A 19,936-nucleotide genomic window follows, 5' to 3' on the forward strand; every position below is an offset into this window, starting at 1 on the left:
CTAAGACCAACCACAGGGGAGAAGAATTCAGCTCTCTACCTTTCCTTTTAAGTCCATATTTCAGACTTAATAATCCTCTGCAATGTGACTGGTATTTCCATTTCATTCTATTCCATTCTACTGGCCCCAAGGATGCTGTGGGACTTGGGTGAAGGTGAGAGCTAGCCTACCATCAATGTGGGGCTGATCCCCTGGGGAATGCTCACTTCTTTCCTCTCCTCCAGCTGCACATAGCTGGAGCCAATGGATACCTGCGGGCAGCTGAGCTCCTCCTGGACCATGGAGTGCGTGTGGATGTGAAGGACTGGGATGGCTGGGAGCCCCTGCATGCAGCTGCCTTCTGGGGACAGGTAGTTCTCACCCACAGGGCTGTGGGGGAGGCTGGCACAGGGCTAACCTGCTGACACCAAGTTTTTTGGGCTGGCAGTTGTTTTCAAAGAACATAAGACTTTAAGGCTTAAGGTTTTGAATATAGCTCATATGTGGGATATGAAAAGGCCTAGGGAGTTTGCAAAAAACATTGGACAAAGCAAGTTGTGTTTTTTTTTGTTTGTTTTTTTTTTGAGATGGAGTCTTGATCTGTCACCCAGGCTGGAGTGCAGTGGTGCAATCTCATCTCATCTCACTGCAACCTCCGTCTCCTGGGTTCAAGCAATTCTCCTGCCTCAGCCTCCTGAGTAGCTGGGATTACAGGCCTGTGCCACCATGCCTAGCTAATTTTTTGTATTTTTAGTAGAGACAGGGTTTCACCATGTTGGTCAGGCTGGTCTCAAACTCCTGATCTCAGGTGATCTGCCTGCCTCGGCCTCCCAAAGTGCTGGGATGCCACCATGCCCGGCTGACAAGTTGTGTTCTAATAGGATGGTAATCAAATTTGCCAAATAAGAAAATTACCAGCATTTTTGCTCCTAGTAGTTTCTCCATTTGTTTCCAGATACGAAACTCTGATTGTCACTTACACCTAGTCCCTCCTTAGATACCTGCCAGCTCTAGAGTTACAGCCAACTCTTTCTTCTCCTTCTTCTTGGTGTGGCCCAGGCATGTGGAGGAGGTGCTAAGCTCATTGCATCTGTCTGGATTCCCCCCATGGCTCTAGTTTGCAGGCCTTCCCTGGAAATCAACTTTGTCCCACCATTCTTTGGGTCACATCCTAAGAGGCCTTGGGCACTCTCTCCACCTCCTAGGCTTTCTGAGCTCTGGGCAGGGGGACACATGAGCTTCTTCCTGTGTTTCAGATGCAGATGGCAGAGCTATTGGTGTCCCATGGAGCTAGTCTCAGTGCAAGGACATCCATGGATGAAATGCCAATAGGTAAGTCCAGCACAACAGCTGGTGTGCACAAATAGGCAGTTATCAATGTTTTGATGGGTAGAGGGAGAAATAGATAAATATATGGTTGTATAGATTGATGGATTGGTGTGTAGATAGATAGATGGATTAATTAATGGATGGTAGATGAATGGACGGATGGACAGATTAATGGATAGATGGATAAATGGATGAATGGATGGATGAGGTGGTAGATGGGTAGATATTATGAGGTCTGGTTGAATGGATGGGTGGGTGGGTGGATGGATGGATGGATGGATGGATGGATGGATGGATAGACAGAAAAATAAGTGGATGAGTGGGTAAAGGATGAATCTATGAATAGATGGCTCAGTCAGCAATAGGTAGATAGATGGATGAAGGGGTTAGGTAGAATAGATGGGAGTATGTAGCTTTCTTAGCATCTTTGCATAATTTATTGCTTGGGCTATGTGGGGTACCTGCTTGTTTCCCTCACTACTTCTCATATCAGTGAAGACTTGAGGACTCTTCTTGGAAACTATCAAAGAGCAACATGAATCCCTCGGTCATAGCTGGGAAGCTTAGGAATTGTGACTGTGCCCAGAACCTGGGTTTCCCATTCTTATAATCCTCTAAGGTTTGGGTTGCAGCCCAGGAACTTTGGCTGGCATTGTTTTCTTGCCTCCCTGCATGCCCTGAAAGATGCTTGGAGTTTTCAGTGGGTTGGGGTGGCAGCTCCTCTGGTCTGGAGCACCCTCTTGCGCCACAGGTCCTGGCCCCGTCCCCCACAACAGACTCCTCTGCCCCTTCAGACCTGTGCGAGGAGGAAGAGTTCAAGGTCCTGCTGCTGGAGCTAAAACACAAGCATGATGTGATCATGAAGTCACAGCTGAGGCACAAGTCATCCTTGAGCCGGAGGACCTCCAGCGCAGGCAGCCGTGGGTGAGTCCGGGGCAGGGCAGCCAGGGGTCCCTGTGTGTGCTCCTGCCTGTGGCGCCTGGGTGCAGCCTCTAGGACCCACTTTGTCCTCTCAGGAAGGTGGTGCGGCGAGCCAGCCTGTCGGACAGGACCAACCTGTATAGGAAGGAGTATGAGGGAGAGGCCATCCTGTGGCAGCGGAGTGCAGCTGAGGATCAGCGGACCTCCACCTACAACGGGGACATCAGGGAGACCAGGACAGACCAAGAGAATAAGGACCCTGTGAGTGGCCTCACGCCCTGCCCTAGTGTCAGCCACTGCAATGGGAGGAGAACAGGGCCCAGCCTGGCCTTGCCTCTTCAACTGAGAGCCTTCAGAGGGAAGTAGCCAGGCACTGCCCTTAAACTAGCATATCCAGTCTGATGATGATGGCTACTGTAGTTAAACCAGCAGATTCAGTCTGATGGTGGTGGCTGCTGTAGTTAAGGAGGTGATCGGGGAGTGTGTTAGAGGCTGAGCTGGGTGCTTTGGCACACAGGTAGGTCTCCTAATTGACAGGGGGTGAGTGTCCACTATGCGCCTAGCTGTGCTCCAGCACACCTAGCAGTGGACTTCCAAGGAGAGAGCTTCAGTAGGGCAGTCACCCAGGAGCTGAGGGTGCTACAACTTCTTTTTCAGGAAATATAACAAGATATTGAGAATTGTGTTTATCAGAACATGTTTTTTGAAAAATGGAGTAGGATCCTAGTAGGACCTCTGAGAAGCCTGCTCCTGTAGCAGCCAATGGTCCTTTAAGCTTTAAGCTGCTTTCATTTCTGATGGCTGCTTTAAGAAATTATCACAAACTGGATGGCTTAACATGATGGAAATTTATTCTCTCTCAGTTCTGAAGGCCAGAAGTCTAAAATTGAGGTAACACCAGCATTGGTTCCCTCTGGGGGCTCTCAAGGGGATTCTGTTCCACGCCTCTGCGAGCTTCTGGTGGCTCAGGCGTTCTTTGGCTCTTGCTAGCAATGATTCTAGTCTCTGCTTCTATCTCCACATGACCTTTTTCTTCGTATGTGTGTGTCTGTTTTCTTTTTTTATTTTTATTTTATTGGTTTTTTTTGAGACAGGGTCTTGCTCTGTCACTCAGGCTGGAGTGCAGTGGCATGATTATAGATCACTGAAGACTCCAACTCATGGGCTTAAGCGATCCTGCCACCTCAGCCTCCCAAGTAGCTGGGATTATAGGCGGGGGCCATCACGACTGGCTAATTTTCAAATTTCTTGTAGAGATGAGGTCTTGCTGTGTTGCCCAGGCTGGCCTCAAACTTAGCCTCAAGCAATCCTCCCACCTTGGCTTCCCAAAGTGCTGAGATTACAGGTTCGAGCCACTGTACCTAGCCTGTTTTTTCCTCTTATAAGGACACCAGTCATTGGATTGGAGCCCATGCCAATCCAGTATGACCTAATCTTAATTTAATTTATTACACCTGCAAATACCTATTTCTAGATAAAGTCACATTCAGAGATTCCAGGTAGACATGAATTTTTGAGGGACACTACTTAACCCAGAACCAACACACTCACTCAGCATGGCTGCTTTCTTGCTGAGTGGAGTGAACAAGTTTGGGGCTGGAGTGGAATTGCTGAGGACGAGGGAGAAGTTAACTGTACCAGAAGTGGTCTGCCATTTTCGTTCTTCCACCACACCATGAACAGATGAAAACATGCCTAGAGAGTTTAGCCTTGGTGGGATGAAATTGATTAGCTACCGAGCATGCCCACGTGTCTCAGAGGGACCCTGCTTCCCAGCATGAACAGTGGGGTCACCTACTGCCTGTCTCACCAGGAGGTGTGAAGGTGCCTGCCCAAGGGGCGGCCACATCAAAGCCACCAGCTGGTGATGGAGAGGGCACGTAGGGAAGCTTTGTTCTGCCTGGCCCCTTAGTCTGAGGATTGGTGAGAAAAGAGATGTAGATCAATATCAAATCACATTTCAGATGTCTCCCAGCTGTGCTTTATTTATTTTTCCTTTGTGATTGTGGTGTAACTTAAGTATGGTAAAGCAGACAAATCTTTTTTTATTTTTTTATTTTTTTATGATATGGAGCCTCGCTCTGTTACCCAGGCTGGAGTGCAGTGGTGTGATTTCAGCTCACTGCAACCTGTGCTCCCGGGTTCAAGCGATTCTCTTGCCTCAGCCTCCCGAGTAGTTGGGATTACTAGTACCCGCCATGACTCCTGGTGGATTTTTGTATTTTTAGTAGAGATGGGGTTTCACCATGTTGGCCAGGCTGGTGTTGAAGTTCTGACCTCAAGCAATCCTTACCCACTTGGACCTCCCAAAGTGCTGGGCTTACAGGTGTGAGCCACCATGCCTGGCCAAGTAGACAAATCTTAAATGAGATTTTCAACAACCTTTTACAAATGTACACACTCAGATGAATTCATAGAGCATTTTCATCATCCATGTTCTCTCTCCGTCCTTTCCCCCACTCCAAATGTAGTCACTATTTAACTTTGAGTTCTAAAGATTAATTTTGTGTATGCATATGAATGACCCTGTAGTTTCTTTCGTGTCTGGCTTTTTTTACATCTGTGAGAGTCACCCACGTTGTGGCATATAGCAGTAGTTTTTTTTTTTTTTTTTTTTTTTGAGACAGGAGTTCACTCTGTTGCCTGGGCTGGAGTGCAGTGGTGTGATCCTAGCTCACTGCAGCCTTGACCTCTTGGGATCAAGCGATCCTCCCACCTCAGCCTCTTGGGTAGCTGGGACTATAGGCATGCACCACCATGCCTGGCTAATTAAAAAAAATTTTTGGCCGGGTGCCGTGGCTCATGCCTGTAATCCCAGCACTTTGGGAGGCCGAGGTGGGTGGATCACAAGGTGAAGAGATCGAGACCATCCTAGCCACATGGTGAAACCCCATCTCTACTAAAAATACAAAAATTAGCTGGGCATGGTGGCGCGCGTCTGTAGTCCCAGCTACTCAGGAGGCTGAGGCAGGAAAATCACTTGAACCCGGGAGGTGGAGGTTGCAGTAAGCCAAGATCGAGCCACTGCACTCCAGCCTGGGGACAGAGCGAGACTCCGTCTCAAAACAAAACAAAACAAAACAAAATTTTTTAGAGATGGAATCTTGCTATGTTGCCCAGGCTGGTCTCAAACTCCTGGGCTCAAATGATCCTCTTGCCTCAGTCTCCCAAAGTGCTGGGATTATAGGCGCGAGCCACTGTACCTGGCCTCATTCTTGTTTTTTTTTTCTTTTTCTTTTTTTTTTTTGAGATGGAGTCTTGCTCTGTCCCCCAGGCTGGAGTGCATTGGCGCGATCTCGGCTCACTGCAACCTCCATCTCCCGGGTTCATGCCATTCTCCTGCCTCAGCCTCCCTAGTAGCTGGGACTATAGGTGCCCACCATCACGCCCAGCTAATTTTTTATATTTTCAGTAGAGACGGGGTTTCACCGTGTTAGCCAGGATGGTCTAGATCTCCTGACCTCGTGATCTGCCTGCCTCAGTCTCCCAAAGTGCCGGGATTACAGGCGTGAGCCACCACGCCTGGCCACCTCATTCTTTTTTATTGCTTTCTAGAATTCGATTGTTTGAATATTAAAATTTACATATCCATGCTCCTTTTTTTTTTTTTTTAAATTGAGACAGAGTCTCGCTTTGTCACCCAAGCTAGAGTGCAGTGGCACGCTCTTGGCTCACTACAACCTCTGCCTCCCAGGTTCAAGCGATTCTCCTGCCTCAGCCTCCTGAGTAGCTGGGATTACAGGTGCATGCCACCACGCCCGGCTAATTTTTCTATTTTTAGTAGAGATGGGGTTTCGCCATATTGGCCAGGCTGGTCTTGAATTCCTGACCTCAAACGATCCACCCTCCTTGGCCTCCCAAAGTGTTGGTATTACAGGGGTCAGCCACTGCTCCTGGCCTCCATTCTCCTTTTGGTGGACATTTGGGTTGCTTGTTTCTGGCTCCTGTGAATAAAGCTCCTATAAACATTTTTGTACATGTCTTTTGGTGGACATAAGCACTATTTTGTGTTGGGAATACACCCAGGAAAGCAGTGGGAGTCACGGGTAGGCATATGTTTAGCTTTAGTGGATACTACCAAGCAGTTTTCCAAGGTGCCTTGTACCTGTCTGCTTTCCCATGGCAGAGTGTTTCTTGCCAACCCTTGGTATAGTCAGTTTTTTTTCTTTTTTTCTTTTTTTTGGTACAGAGTTCCGCTCTTGTTGCCCAGTCTGGGGTGCAATGGCGCCATCTCGGCTCACTGCAATCTCCGCCTCCCGGGTTTAAGTGATTCTCCTGTCTCAGCCTCCTGAGTAGCTGAGATTACAGGCACCTGCCACCATGCCCAGCTAATTTTTGTGTTTTAGTAGAGATGGGGTTTCACCATGTTAAGGTGGGAATTCTCAAAGCATGGTCCCTGGACCAGCAACATCAGCATCACCTGGGAACTTGTTAGAAATGCAGACTTTGGCTGGGCACAGTGGCTCACAAATCCTGTAATCCCAAAACTGAGGGAGGCTGAGGTGGGAGGATCTTCTGAGCCTAGGAGTTACTGGACAACATGGCAAGACGGTATCTCTACCCCCCACCAAAAAAAAAAAAGCCAATTAGGTGGGTGTGGTGGTGTGTACCTGTAGTCTTAGGTCTTGTGAGGCTGAGGCAGGAGGATTGCTTGAGTCGAGGAATTCAACGCTGCAGTGAGCTATGATAGCACCACTGAACTCCAGCCTGGGTGACAGAGTGAGGCCTGGTCTCTAAAAAAAAATAAAAATAAATAAATGTAGATTCTCAGGACCCACCCCAGATGTGGCGATACTGCTGCACACAAGAATTTCAGAACCACTTATTTGAGGAATAATTTGTTCAGCCTGACCCCCAAATCACATTTCTTCCAAGGCTGTGCCCTGTTAGCCTTCAGGGCTGACTTTGGTTCACTGTTTTTTGTTTTTGTTTTTGTTTTTTTCCTCTGAGACAAGGTCTCATTCTGTTGCCCAGGCTAGACTGGAGTGCAGTGGCACAATCTTGGTTCACTATAGCCTCTACCTCCCAGATTCAAGCAATTCTCCCACCTCAGCCTCCTGATTAGCTGGGACTACAGGCACCCGCCACCATGCCCGGCTAATTTTTGTGTTTTTTGGTAGAGATGGGGTTTCCCCATGTTGGCCAGGCTGGTCTCGAACTCCTGACCTTAAGTGATCCACCTGCCTTCGCCTCCCAGAGTGCTGGGATTACAGGCATGAGCCACTGTGCCCCTTGTTTTTTAATCTGATGTTTAAGTAGCAGTACAGACAAACTAAATCAGAATCTCAGGAGTTGGGACCTCAGCATTGTATATGTTTGTCATTGGTGTTTTTTTATTTTTTTTTTAGATGGAATCTTGCTCTGTTGCCAGGCTGGAGTGCAGTGGCTCAATCCTGGCTCACTGCAACCTCCGCCTCCCAGGTTCAAGTGATTTTCCTGCCTTAGCCTCCTGAGTAGCTGGAACTACAGGCGCACGCCACCATGCCCAGCTAATTTTTGTATTTTTAGTAGAGATGGGGTTTCACCATGCTGGCCAGGATGGTCTCAATCCCTTGACCTTGTGATCCACCCGCCTCGACCTCCCAAAGTGCTGGGATTACAGGCGTGAGCCACCATGCCTGGCCATGTCGTTGTTTTTTAAAGCTAAAGAGAGACTGTTTTTGAAGTGATTGCAGCAGTAAGTAGAATGCGTCGACCACAGAATTGGCAAGATCTTGGAGGTCAAGGAGAAAGGAGTTCGTTTCCTAGGGAGGAAGACAGAGGCTGCAAGGACTGAGGGTTGGGGGTGGGACGAGCAGGTGGTGTAATTGGACAGTTGACCAGGAATGTGTGTCCGGTGGTCAGCCCATTTCCAGAAGGGTCTTCAGGAGAGTTTTTCTGCATTGCAGTGCTTGTTTACCCTCAGGGTGAGTCAAAGTCCAGGATCCTGTGGGGAGGGAAGCAGCTTAACTAAAATTTGGTTAAATCATTTACCGCTGGGCGCAGTGGCTCACGCCTGTAATCCCAGCACTTTGAGAGGCCCAGGCAGGCGGATCATCTGAGGTCAGGAGTTTGAGACCAGCCTGGCCAACATGGCGAAACCCTGTCTCTACTAAAAATAGCCAGGCGTGGTGGCAGGTGCCTGTAATGCCAGCTACTTGGGAGGCTGAGGCAGGAGAATCACTTGAACCTGGGAGGCAGAGGTTGCAGTGAGCCAAGATTGCACCACTGCACTCCAGCCTGGGCAACAGAGTGAGACTCTATCTCAAAAAAAAAAAAATCATTTAGCAAGCATTTAATTTCGGTTGATAAATTGACAGTTTAGCTAATCATTTCAGAGGAAAAGAATGAGAATTTGGGGGACTGTGTTTGGGTTGTCCTAGGAAAAGGAGGGGTCGTCTGAGTGTTCTGGAAATCCTATGGGGAAGCGTGATTCTGTGCAGTCAGCCACTCCCCAGAACACAAAAGGTGAGGGTTTTGTTTAACCTTCCTGTTGCCCAGTATCTCAGTTCAACATTGCCAAGATGATGGTGCCTACCACAAAGGGTGTTCTAGGGTCAATTGTGTTCTTATTTGTATAGAACTCAGCCCATAATTTGTACCTCATTAAGCATTAGGCAGATAAGTACATTTAGAAGTTCCCTGCATCATGAGAAAACCTCTTTCGTCTAACCCACATCCTTCAGGCTGGAGTTAATTCCTCTTCCTTCAATGCTCTGATTTCTGACACTGGAGATGGATATAGGTGGGTTTTGTTTTCTTTTGTTGAGATAGGGTCTCATTCTGACAGGGTCACTCAGGTTAGACTGCAATGGTACAAACATGGCTCACTGCAGCCTCACCCTCCTGGGCTCAAGTGATCCTCCTGCCCAGCCTCCCATGTAGCTGAGCCACAGGCATGCACCACCATGCCCAGCTAATTTTTAAATATTTGTGTAGTGATGAGGTCTCACTATGTTGCCCAGGCTGGTCTCCAACTCTTAGGCTGGAGCCATCCTCCCACCGCAGCCTACCAAAGTGCTGGGATTACAGGCATGAGCCACTGCACCCAGCAGGGATTTTTTCTTTTTAAACTAATAGATTTTTTTTTCCGAGCAGTTTTAGAACTCTAGAAAAATGAGTGGAAAGTACAGATATTTCCCATATACACCCCCCTCCACCCTGGTTTCCCCTGTTATTAACAACTCGCATTAGTGTGGTACATATGTTATCACTGATGAGCCAATATTGATACATTATTATGAACTAAAGCCCATAGTTTACATCGGGTTTGCTCTTTGTGTCGTAACTCCTGTGGGTTTTGACAAATGCATAATGTCATGTGTCCATCATGATAGTGTCACACAGAATGCTCTCGCCACTTGGTTTAGGTGGTTATATTAGACGGTTGAGATTGTGAACAACTGGTGAAAGAGACCAGGGCTGTCCCACTAAACAGCCCTGGTATTCTACTTATGCTTCCTCCCCAAACTCTAGCAATCACTGATCTTCTACTGTTTTCATAAGTCTTGCTTTTCCAAAATGTTATATACGTGGAATTATATAATATGTGATGCTTTCAGATTGGTGTTCTATGTGGTTTTTTTTGAGACGGAGTCTCACTTTGTTGCCCAGGCTGGAGTGCAGTTGTGCAATCTTGGCTCACTGCAACCTCTGCCTCCTGGTTCAAACAATTATCCTGCCTCAGCCTCCTGAGTAGCTAGGATTAGAGGCAGGCATCACTGCGCCTGTCTAATTTTTGTGTTTTTCTTTTAGTAGACACAAGGTTTCACCATGTTGGCCAGGCCGGTCTCGAACTCCTGACCTCAAGTGATCCGTCCACCATAGCCTCCCAAAGTGCTGGGATTATAAGCGTGAGCCACCACGCTCGGCCTGTACCTGTTTTTTTTAACTGTCTAGATGATGCCAATGTGCATCCAAGATGGGATCAGTGTCTCAGATCTTTGCCACTCTAAGCATCAGCAGGAAATTCTTAGAAGTGCCAAATTGCAGGCCCCAACCCAGACCTATTGAATCAGAATATGGATTTTAACAATATCCCTAGGCAACTCACATACACATCAAAGTTTGAGAAGCACTGACTAGGACCACCAAGAAACGGTCTCTCCATGACATGGCATCAGTCTGCCTGCATAGTTCAGAAGGAGCCATTAAAAAAAAAAAAAGGTTGGACTCGGTGGTTCATGCCTGTAATCCCAGTGCTTTGGGAGGCTGAGGTGGGAGAATCATTTGAGACCAGGAGTTCAAGACCAGCCTGTGCAACATAGTGAGGCCCTGACTCTAAAAGGAGAAAGCGAAGAAATACACACTCATAAATGGAAACTTACTATGGAAAGTGTTCTTTGCCTTATCACATATTACCATATATATATATATAACATATATATGTTATATATGTATATGTTATATATGTATGTTATATATAAATACATATATACATATAACATACATATATATGTTATGTGTACATATATGTTATATATATGTATGTTTTATATATATTTATATATGTATGTTATATATAAATATATATGTTAGAAAACTAGATTATAAACTAGATTATATATATATATCTTGGACATCTTTCCATGCCAGCTCGTGGAGAATTCCTTCATTCTTTTTGCCAGCTACAGAGCATGCCAATAGAAGTACTGGCCACAGTGTCCTGCTTGCCCAATGATGACTTTCAGGCTTTGCACTAATGAGAGAGAAAATCTGTGAAATGGGCTTGCTGGTGCAAAGTATACAATCTTTTCTAAAAATTTTTATCATTATTATTGTTTTTATTTTTTACTGAAGAGCTGGGGAGAGAAGAAAGGAAAAAAAGAAAAAAATTTCAGTGAAGGATGATGCAAAACTGTCCATCAAAGAGACTGTAGCAATTTACATTCTCACTTATTTCCCCATACCCCTGCCAACACTGAGTAATAACACACTTTAAACGTGTTTGTCAATGTGATATCCAAAAGTGATATTTTGTTGTTTTAATTTTTATAGTATTAACGATTAGTGAGGATGAATATTATTCCAATGCCATGTATATCTATATATTTTGCTGTGGGCTACATATTAGTATCCCCTGCCTACTATTTTTATCGGGTAGGTAGGCTTTTAAAAATTGACTTTTGGCTGGGTGCGGTGGCTCATGCCTGCAATCTCAGCACTTTGGGAAGCTGAGGAGTGTGGATCACTTGAGGCCAGGAGTTCAAGATCAGCCTGGCCAGCATGGTGAAACCCCATCTCCACAAAAATACAAAAATTTGCTGCGTGTGGTGGTACGTGCCTGTAATCCCAGCTACTCGGGAGGCTGAGGCAGGAGAATTGCTTGAACCCGGGAGGCAGAGGTTGCGGTGAGCAGAGATTGCGCCACTGCACTCCAGCCTGAGAGACAGAGCAAGACTCCATCTCAAAAAAAAAAAGGACTTTTAAGAGCTCTTTATACTTTTAGAAAATTAGTCTCTTTTCTGTAATATATGTTGAAAATATTTTCCTAGTTTCTTCATGTGTCTTTTGACCTTGTTCCCTGTTCATGGTGATTTTTGCTGTGCTTTAAATGTTGTTGCATGTATCTATTTTTTAGTTTATAGTTTTTAGGAAGCAGCTACTTTTCAAACTCTTGTTATCCAAGGATTATTAGGTGTACAGGATCCCTGGGTAAGAATCTTTGTGAGATATGCTTCATATACAGAGGAAGGATTACAAGTGACTGAAAAACCCAACTCAAATGGACTTACACACAAGGAATCTATTGGCTTGTGCAACTGAAAAGTCTGAGCCTGGAAGGATCCTGGACTTCAAATGTGTCATCAGGATGCAGTCTCTCTTAGCCTTTCTTCATGCCAACTTTACTTGCAAGCAGACCCTTCAACATAGTTTCTCCCCAGCCCTCAGCTTACATCATTCTTACTACCCACAGTTCCTACAGAAACTTCTCTTTCCCAATTGTTCTAGCAAAAGTCCCAGGGTTGCTTCACTGAAGCAATTTCAGTTAAGAACTCATCCCTGGGCCAATCCCTGTAGTGAAATATGTTGACTGGCTAGGCCTTGGGTCATGATCCAGGCCCTGGAGCAAGGCCAGGGGTCAGTCAACTGTACGGAAATTCATAGATTGGGGGTTCCCCAAAGGAAAATCCTGGCCCCAATACCCAGGGAGAGAAAACAGATAGAGGAAAAGTCCAAACAATAATGCCCTCAGCAGAGAGACAGGTGGATAGTAGGTTCAGATCTTCCAGCCAGCTGGTAATGTTGTCCTTCTTACTCGCAGAACCCCAGGCTGGAGAAGCCCGTGCTACTCTCTGAATTTCCTACCAAGATCCCACGAGGTGAACTGGACATGCCTGTTGAGAATGGCCTCCGGGCTCCGGTCAGTGCCTACCAGTATGCGCTGGCCAACGGGGATGTCTGGAAGGTGCATGAGGTGCCCGACTACAGCATGGCCTATGGCAACCCTGGCGTGGCCGATGCCACCCCGCCCTGGAGCAGCTACAAGGAACAGAGCCCTCAGACGCTTCTGGAGCTGAAGCGGCAGCGGGCTGCAGCCAAGCTGCTCAGCCACCCCTTCCTTAGCACACACCTGGGCAGCAGCATGGCCAGGACGGGCGAGAGTAGCAGTGAAGGCAAGGCCCCCTTGATCGGAGGCAGAACTTCACCGTACAGCAGCAATGGGACCTCGGTATATTACACGGTCACCAGCGGAGATCCCCCACTCTTAAAGTTCAAGGCCCCCATAGAGGAGATGGAGGAGAAGGTGCATGGCTGTTGCCGTATCTCCTAGTCTCCGTGTGATGGAGGAGGGAGATGCCTGGGGAGGGGCTCCTGGAATCCAGGCCAGCCCAACAGCCCTGGCTGGGGAGGTGTCAGGGCAGCTGGGGAGAGGTGGGCTCTGCTTTTCAGAGGAACTCAGACCCCAGCCCTCACCTGGCTGCCCATAGCATCCCATGTCCCACGTCCCGTGGTTCTGCTTCCTGCTGCATCGTCTGCCATCTGACACAAGGCCTGTCGTGGCCTCCTGGCTCACTCTGCTGTCTGATCTTGGGAGGGTGGGCTTGAGATCCCAGCTCTATTCTTGGTATAAAGGCTTCTCCGGATCAGTACATGCATGTCACATTAACACACACACACACACACACACACACACATATACATGCACACACAAGCTCGATCAGTGTGTGTAGGAATGACATACCTGGGCTCAGGGGAAGCAAGGGGGCTTAGAATTTGTGGGGTATTCCCAAAAGGATGGAAGTTAAGACTCAGAGTCTCATTACCACTGCCAATGTGGTTTTAGCAGGGGAGGGGACCTGCTAAGCTGAGACCCATAGTCCTGCTCAGAGTTATCCCAAGGTCTGAGCCACCAGCCACACCTGACAGGGGCGAGAAGTCCTCGCTGTGTTCAGAGGGAGCCAGGAATCTACATGGGTGGATGAGATAGACACAGACCTGCTCCCCGCAGCCTTGTTGAGAGCCACACTTCTGCCCATGCCAGGAGCCAGCTGTGTGACCATCCAGGGGTGGAGGGGGAAAACCAGGCGATTTCATTCCTGGAATCAACCAAATCATGTTTTCCTCTTGGATGGAAGTGTCAAAGGCAGAAGGGTGTGGGAGGGGGACAAGGTCAGTATTTACCAAAGTGTATCTGATTTTAAAAATTCCTTTAGTCTGTAAAACTCCTAGAGGGAGGGAGGTAACTGAATTCACTTCTTTTTGTGGATCGTATCAAGGTCACTGGGTTTTACTGGCTGGTGCTGGGAAAATGAAGCTAAGTGAGGAGCTTCCATCGGAATGCTTTTCCAGGGAGAGAGGCCAGTTAATTTATAAAAAACAGTCGCTAGTTAACAGTGACAGAGCCCAGCACCCTGGGGTCTTTGTGAATATCCAGACTGTTTCAGCCCAGCCCATGTCAGCCAACCCTCCTTAGACTGAGCTGTCAGAGCAAGCAATTAGGGGCCAGCCTGCCTCTACCTCCCACCCCCTTCCACCTCCATCAGTCATTTGTGCAGAGTCAGTGCTCGGGATCCCGGGCCCAGCTTTTGCCTTTTTGGGGATGCTTGGTGAGACAGATTTGCCAGTCAGCCCTTTTGAGTTCCCGCCTCACCCAGGGGCTCCCAGCCTGCACTTGCAGGAGTGGTGATGCCCGAAGTCTGCAAATCCAGGGTGCACGTGGTCAATATCCCATCCTGCATTCAGGAGAGCCATGGTAGGGCTGGAGTTGGGTCTTGCCCAGCCCTGCAGTTTCATAGTCCCAGCCTTCCTGGTGCTGGGGAGGGAGGACTGTGAATGGCTGTTCTCCCCTCACTGCTGATTCTCCCAGGACCCCCTTTGGAGATGCCCATGGCATGGGCACTGCCCACAGGCTCAGCCAGAACCTTTTGGTGTACCCGATAAGCTGCAGGTTATCCCTTGCTCTGTGCGCCTTTTATTTGTCCTTAAACTACCTCCTTAGAGCTCTGAAGGGGTCTCCTAGTTCCAGATTTTAATTTGGGGAACAGATCTGGGTTCTTTTTAACCCTCTTCTTTCTCAGTCTATGAGAAACTTTCCCTGAGGGGCACCTGGGCTAGGGGCTTGGGGCTGGAAGACCATCCCCGCCTTGTGCCACAACTTTGGTCATGGGATCTGCTCTTTGTCATTCTTAGCCCCCTACTGTGGCCCCCATAGCCCCATAACCCGGAGAGGGAGCTGGACTTCAGGGAGCCTGAGTGATGCATTCCCAGGAGCAGGGCAGCTGGCTGGACCAGAAAGTAGAGGGCCCATGGGAGTGACTGCACCCTTGGTGGCTGCTGGAAGGGGAGAGGTTCTCAGCATCAGGCCACCTCCACCCCAATGCCAGGATAGATGTATTCTAGAGTAGGGGTGGAGGCAGCCCAGGAGGCTGAAGACAGGTGCACAGATGCTTCCCACGACCCTGCCATTTGGGGTGGGCTCTTCAACATCTCAGGCTGTGGCTGGAACAGGACAGGATGATCTCAAACACACGTACCATTGGCTGTAAAACAGTATGAGCCCAGACTGACGCTGAAATCCCTCATGAGCCAACCTTAGCTACAAGGTAGGGAGTTCTGAGGGAAACCGCGTGCTCCTCAGGAGAGAGCTGTTTAGGTTTTCCGATCTTTTTGCTCAGGGGCCAAACACTGAAGGCATGTACTGCCCAACCCACTGAGCGCCTGAGGCCATTCCCTCCTTTTCCGCATGCCTCCTGCCTCCTGGGCTATTCCTCTCCACCCAGAAGGCTGGGAATCCCAGCTGATTCCCTGACAGGAGCTGACTTCACACACAGGTGACTCTCAGGCATTGGCTCATGTTTTCAGCCAGGGATAAACCATCCCTTCTTGGGGCTTTAAGTTCCTGGGGAGCTTTCCCTGTAGGTCTCCTGGGTGTTGAGAGACAAATTGGAGACCAACCTCCAATGAATGAGCCGCGGTCATTCATTAATTCACTCACGTAATTTACTGAGTAGCTGCAACATGCCAGCCTCTACGTTAGGTTCTGCGGATAAAGGAGGAATAAGACAGAGTCAGGAGAACTGTTCTTTGTGGTTTCCGTCCCTTGGGGACCACAGGCATCAGCAGTCCCATTCCAGTCACCTGAGGCAAAGTGTCTGCATCTTCATCCAGCGACCCTTTGCTTTTCGGCTCCTAGAATCCTTAGAGTCTGAATTCCTTTAGCTGGGAACAGCTGTCGTGGCCACCCCTGGATAACATTTGCCACCAAGTACAGATGCTGGATCTTGGGTTCCAGGCAGACATCATCCAGGTCCATCTGGAACTTTCAGTGATAGCTGCCTTCAGCCAGCATCTTTGGGGGACTCTATAATAGCAGCTTGAGATCAGTGTCTAGAAGACTGTTCTGCAATTTGCTGCCAAATGCATCTCGGGTTTTTAAAGTCATTGTTTCTTGCTCATGGTGGCTCATTTATTACATAGTCCCCTCACCCCACTAATGGATAATGGGAGGAAAAGTTGCTGCTTCCTTCAGCATCAAAGCCTTTCCTTGGGAATCTGCCTCCCTCCATGGCAGGGGTGGATTCGGGAGCTGGGAGTAACCAGGCAAAGTCAACCAGATGCCTAGCTCCTGCTGAGACCTGGGTCCTATGGCAGCTCCTCATTAGATTAAAGGAGACCACTTCCAAAGCAGGTGCTGCATGGCTCACCATCCTATGCCCCAAACAACTGAAAGTTGGCGGTTATCACCAGACTGTGAGTTTCTGGCAAGTAGCTTAGGGAAGCTGAATAAACTCTAGGCCCAGGGCTACTAAAGACTTCAGGATAGAATTCTCCATCAAATATACAGCATAAGTAAAACTGCTCTGCACTGTTTGATCCATTTCCAAGGGGCTTAGAAAAGTTAACAAGGGTGTGTCCCCTGTCCTGCCCCACCGGTTTGCTGGCTTTGTAATAACATAAGACCATTGTGGTTGTTGGTGTCAGATACCTTCCCATCCTGAGCTCTCTCACCTACCTGCTCTCTCTCCTAGAGCAGGATACTGGGGTACTTTCAAGAAGGGTGCTCCTTTTAAGATGCCCAGAAAAGCTGTATTTAACTCTTGCTATTTGTAACTTGGGGATGGTCTCCCCTGCCCCAGGGCACATAAGAGCAAAGGCTCCAATGGTCAGTGGATGACTCTGCAAAAGTGACCCCCTGTGCCAGAAGCTATAGCCCTCTCCCCGACAGGTCTCTCTTGTTGGCCAGAGGGCCTGCTTCCCATGGGCATTGCAAGTGCCACTGTGCGGGGCCTGGCTCTGCACACCCAGGAAAAGTCTGCAGACCCCCAGCCCTCCGCAATAATTCACCAGACCAGAAGCCACTGGTGTACAGAGAACACTTAAAAAAATGTATTTTATGTGAAAAAAAAATTAAAACTCTGTATACTGTATCAGCAGCTTTGTGTAAAAATGGCAATCAAGAGAGTCTAATATATTTAAAACTTTTTTAAAAAAAATCTTCACGGATCTTTGATATCGTATTGAGGTAACTTCCAGGTAGCCCCTTGCCACGTGGCACCGGTGGGCCTCGGGTCCAAAACTGTGGCTCAGCCACATCCCAAAGGGGGCACATGTCCCTGGAGTTGCTTCCAGCTGCCAAGGCCTGTGACAGAATTCGCTGTTAAGAGTTTTTAATTAAAATTATTAAATTCCTTTTAATAACACCTGCTAGTGTGAGTGATTATTGCTGTGAGCTCACTTGAACAGTGCTGACTTGAATTCACAAAGAGGAGGTTCCTAGAATAGAGGGTGGGTGAGAGCTCCTAGTCTCTTCCCCCTTACCCCACCCCTTTCCCACAGAGGGCTTTCCCATGAGACTCCTGAAATAGAGGGAGCTCTGGGGGCTCAGACCTGGAGCAGATGTCTCCCCAGACTAGGAGATGGTGAAAACTGATGAATTCAAGAAAAGGTGGGTGGTTGGGAATGACCTTCATTCTGTCAAATAATCTCTTTGAAATTAACATGAGGCCGTATAGTAGCATATATTTATTCCATACATTTTCAAAGTTTTTCCTGATATTTATTTATTTATTTTTATTTTTTTAAGACGGAGCCTCACTCTTTCACCCAGGCTGGAGTGCAGTGACGCGATCTCAGCTCACTGCAACCTCTGCCTCCCGGGTTCCAGCGATTCTCCTGCCTCAGCTTCCCAAGTAGCTGAGATTACAGGCGCTCGCCATGATGTCCAGCTAATTTTTTGTATTTTTAGTGGAGACAGAGTTTCACCATGTTGGCCAGGCTGGTCTCCAACTCCTGACCTCAAGTGATCCTCCCGCCTTGAGCTCCCGAAGTGCTGGGATTATAGGCGTGAACCACCACGCCCTGCCTCTCATGACATTTATATGTAACAAGGGTGCCCCTCTCCTCTGTCCCATTCTTGGAGTGAACTGACATGTCCTGTCCTCTTCCCCCTGCCCCATTCCACTCTTTCCCCTCGTGTGCTTATTGTGGGGAAGTACAATACTATAAAGTACTTCACCTTATGACAGCAATACAGCAGCTAAGGCCCCGGCCATTCTCATTTTTTACCACGAGCATTAAAGGCATAGAAAAGCTATGTGGTTGCACAGCCTCAGACCACAGTCCTTGGTCCTTGTCCCACACAGAACTTTGTTGGTGTTTTTCTTGAAAGAGGATGAAAAGGGTGTCAGATCACAAGGTCAGGAGTTCGAGACCAGCCTGGCCAACGTGATGAAACCCCATCTCTACTAAAGATGCAGAAAATTGGCCAGGTGTGGTGGCATGAGCCTGTAATCTGAGCTACTCAGGAGGCTGAGGCAGGATAATCATTTGAACCCTGGAGGCGGAGGTTGCAGTGAGCCGAGATCATGCCATTGCACTCCAGCCTGGGTGATAGGGCAAAACTCCATCTCAAAAAAAAAAAAAAGAAGGTGCTCTCTTGCAGCCTCCCGGACCCTGGATACCAGAGCAGGGACACATGGAAGGCCCCACACTTATTCTTGAGAAACTTCACAAAGGGATGGGGATGGGGAGAGGAGAGGTAGAGAGGGAGAGGCGTCTGAACAGCGACAGACATTCATCCATTTAAAAAGGTTATTGGTTGCTAAATAATAATGGTAACATCTCACATTTATGACCCACTTTTCATTTACATAAAAAAGATGAGGACTGAAAATTGACTGTTGGATTTAGCTCTGTGGAACTCATGATGAACCTGACGAGAGGTTTTGGTAAAGCAGTGGGGGTTTTAGCCTGATTGAAGAGGGCTGGAAGGGAACTGGAGACAGCAAGTATAGACAACTGGTTTGAGGGTTTCTTTTCTTTTCTTTTCTTTCTTTCTTTTTCTGAGACAGGGTCTTACTCTGTCACCCAGGCTGGAGTGCAGTGGTGTGATCATAGTTCACTACAGCTGCAAACTCCTGGGCTCAAGTGATCTCTTGCCTCAGCCTTCCCAGTGGCTGGGACCATCATGAGCACCGCCATGCACTAAAAGTTAGGCGCACCACCATGCCCAGCTAACTTTTGTATTTTTTTGTAAAGACAGGGTCTCACTATGCTGCCCAGGCTGGTCTCAAACTCCTGGGCTCAAGTGATCCTCTTCCCTTGGCCTCCCACAGTGCTGGGATTACAGGTGTAAGTCACCATGGCCAGCCACATCTGAGATTCTATGCTGCAAAAATAAGAAGTGAGATGGGGAGCTTTAGAGGAATGTAGGGTCAAGAGAGGGTTGTTTTAAGACGAAAAATATTTCAGCATGCTTGTAGGCTGATAGAAATGAATCGGTAAAGAGGGAAGCTGATGTTCCAGGAGAAAGAAGAAGATTGCTGGAACGATGCTGGTGAGTAGTAGAGGGGCTGGAAATGCCCAGGCAGAGGGGTTGGGGTTGGATGGGCACAGGCACAGTTCATCAATGCCCAGTATATGGGCAGAGATGCAGACAGGAAGGTAGACTAGATGGCCACACGTGGACGTTCCCTTCTTACTGCTTCTGTGTTCTTGGTGACATAGGAGACAAGCTGTCAGAGAGGAAAAGGTAGAGAGAATGAGGGAAATGCGGCCTACCAGGCAGTTTTTTTGTTTGTTTGCTTTTGTTTTGTTTTGTTTTGTTTTGTTTTTAGATGGAGTTTCGATCTTGTCGCCCAGGCTGGAGTGCAGTGGTACTATCTCGACTCACTGCAACCTCCGCCTCCCGCGTTCAAGTGATTCTCCTGCCTCAGCCACCCGAGTATCTGGGATTACAGGCGTACACCAAGACACCTGGCTAATTTTTGTATTTTTAGTAGAGACT

General features: G+C 48.0%; 1 protein-coding gene across 1 annotated transcript in view; it reads left to right on the forward strand.

Moving 5' to 3' along the window:
- PPP1R16B (protein phosphatase 1 regulatory subunit 16B) overlaps positions 1 to 17,351 on the forward strand; it is a 118,010-nt gene extending 100,659 nt beyond the window's left edge. Inside the window, exons 7-11 of the mRNA XM_003825887.3 lie at positions 225 to 350; positions 1,236 to 1,311; positions 2,103 to 2,232; positions 2,325 to 2,490; positions 12,473 to 17,351. Coding sequence (XP_003825935.1) covers positions 225 to 350; positions 1,236 to 1,311; positions 2,103 to 2,232; positions 2,325 to 2,490; positions 12,473 to 12,982 — 1,008 coding nt within the window. The 3' untranslated portion in view covers positions 12,983 to 17,351. The remainder of the gene's footprint in view (positions 1 to 224; positions 351 to 1,235; positions 1,312 to 2,102; positions 2,233 to 2,324; positions 2,491 to 12,472) is intronic.
- Positions 17,352 to 19,936: the final 2,585 nt, after the last annotated feature.

This window comes from Pan paniscus, chromosome 21 (assembly GCF_029289425.2).
Source record: "Pan paniscus chromosome 21, NHGRI_mPanPan1-v2.0_pri, whole genome shotgun sequence".
Taxonomy (NCBI): Eukaryota; Metazoa; Chordata; class Mammalia; order Primates; family Hominidae; genus Pan; species Pan paniscus.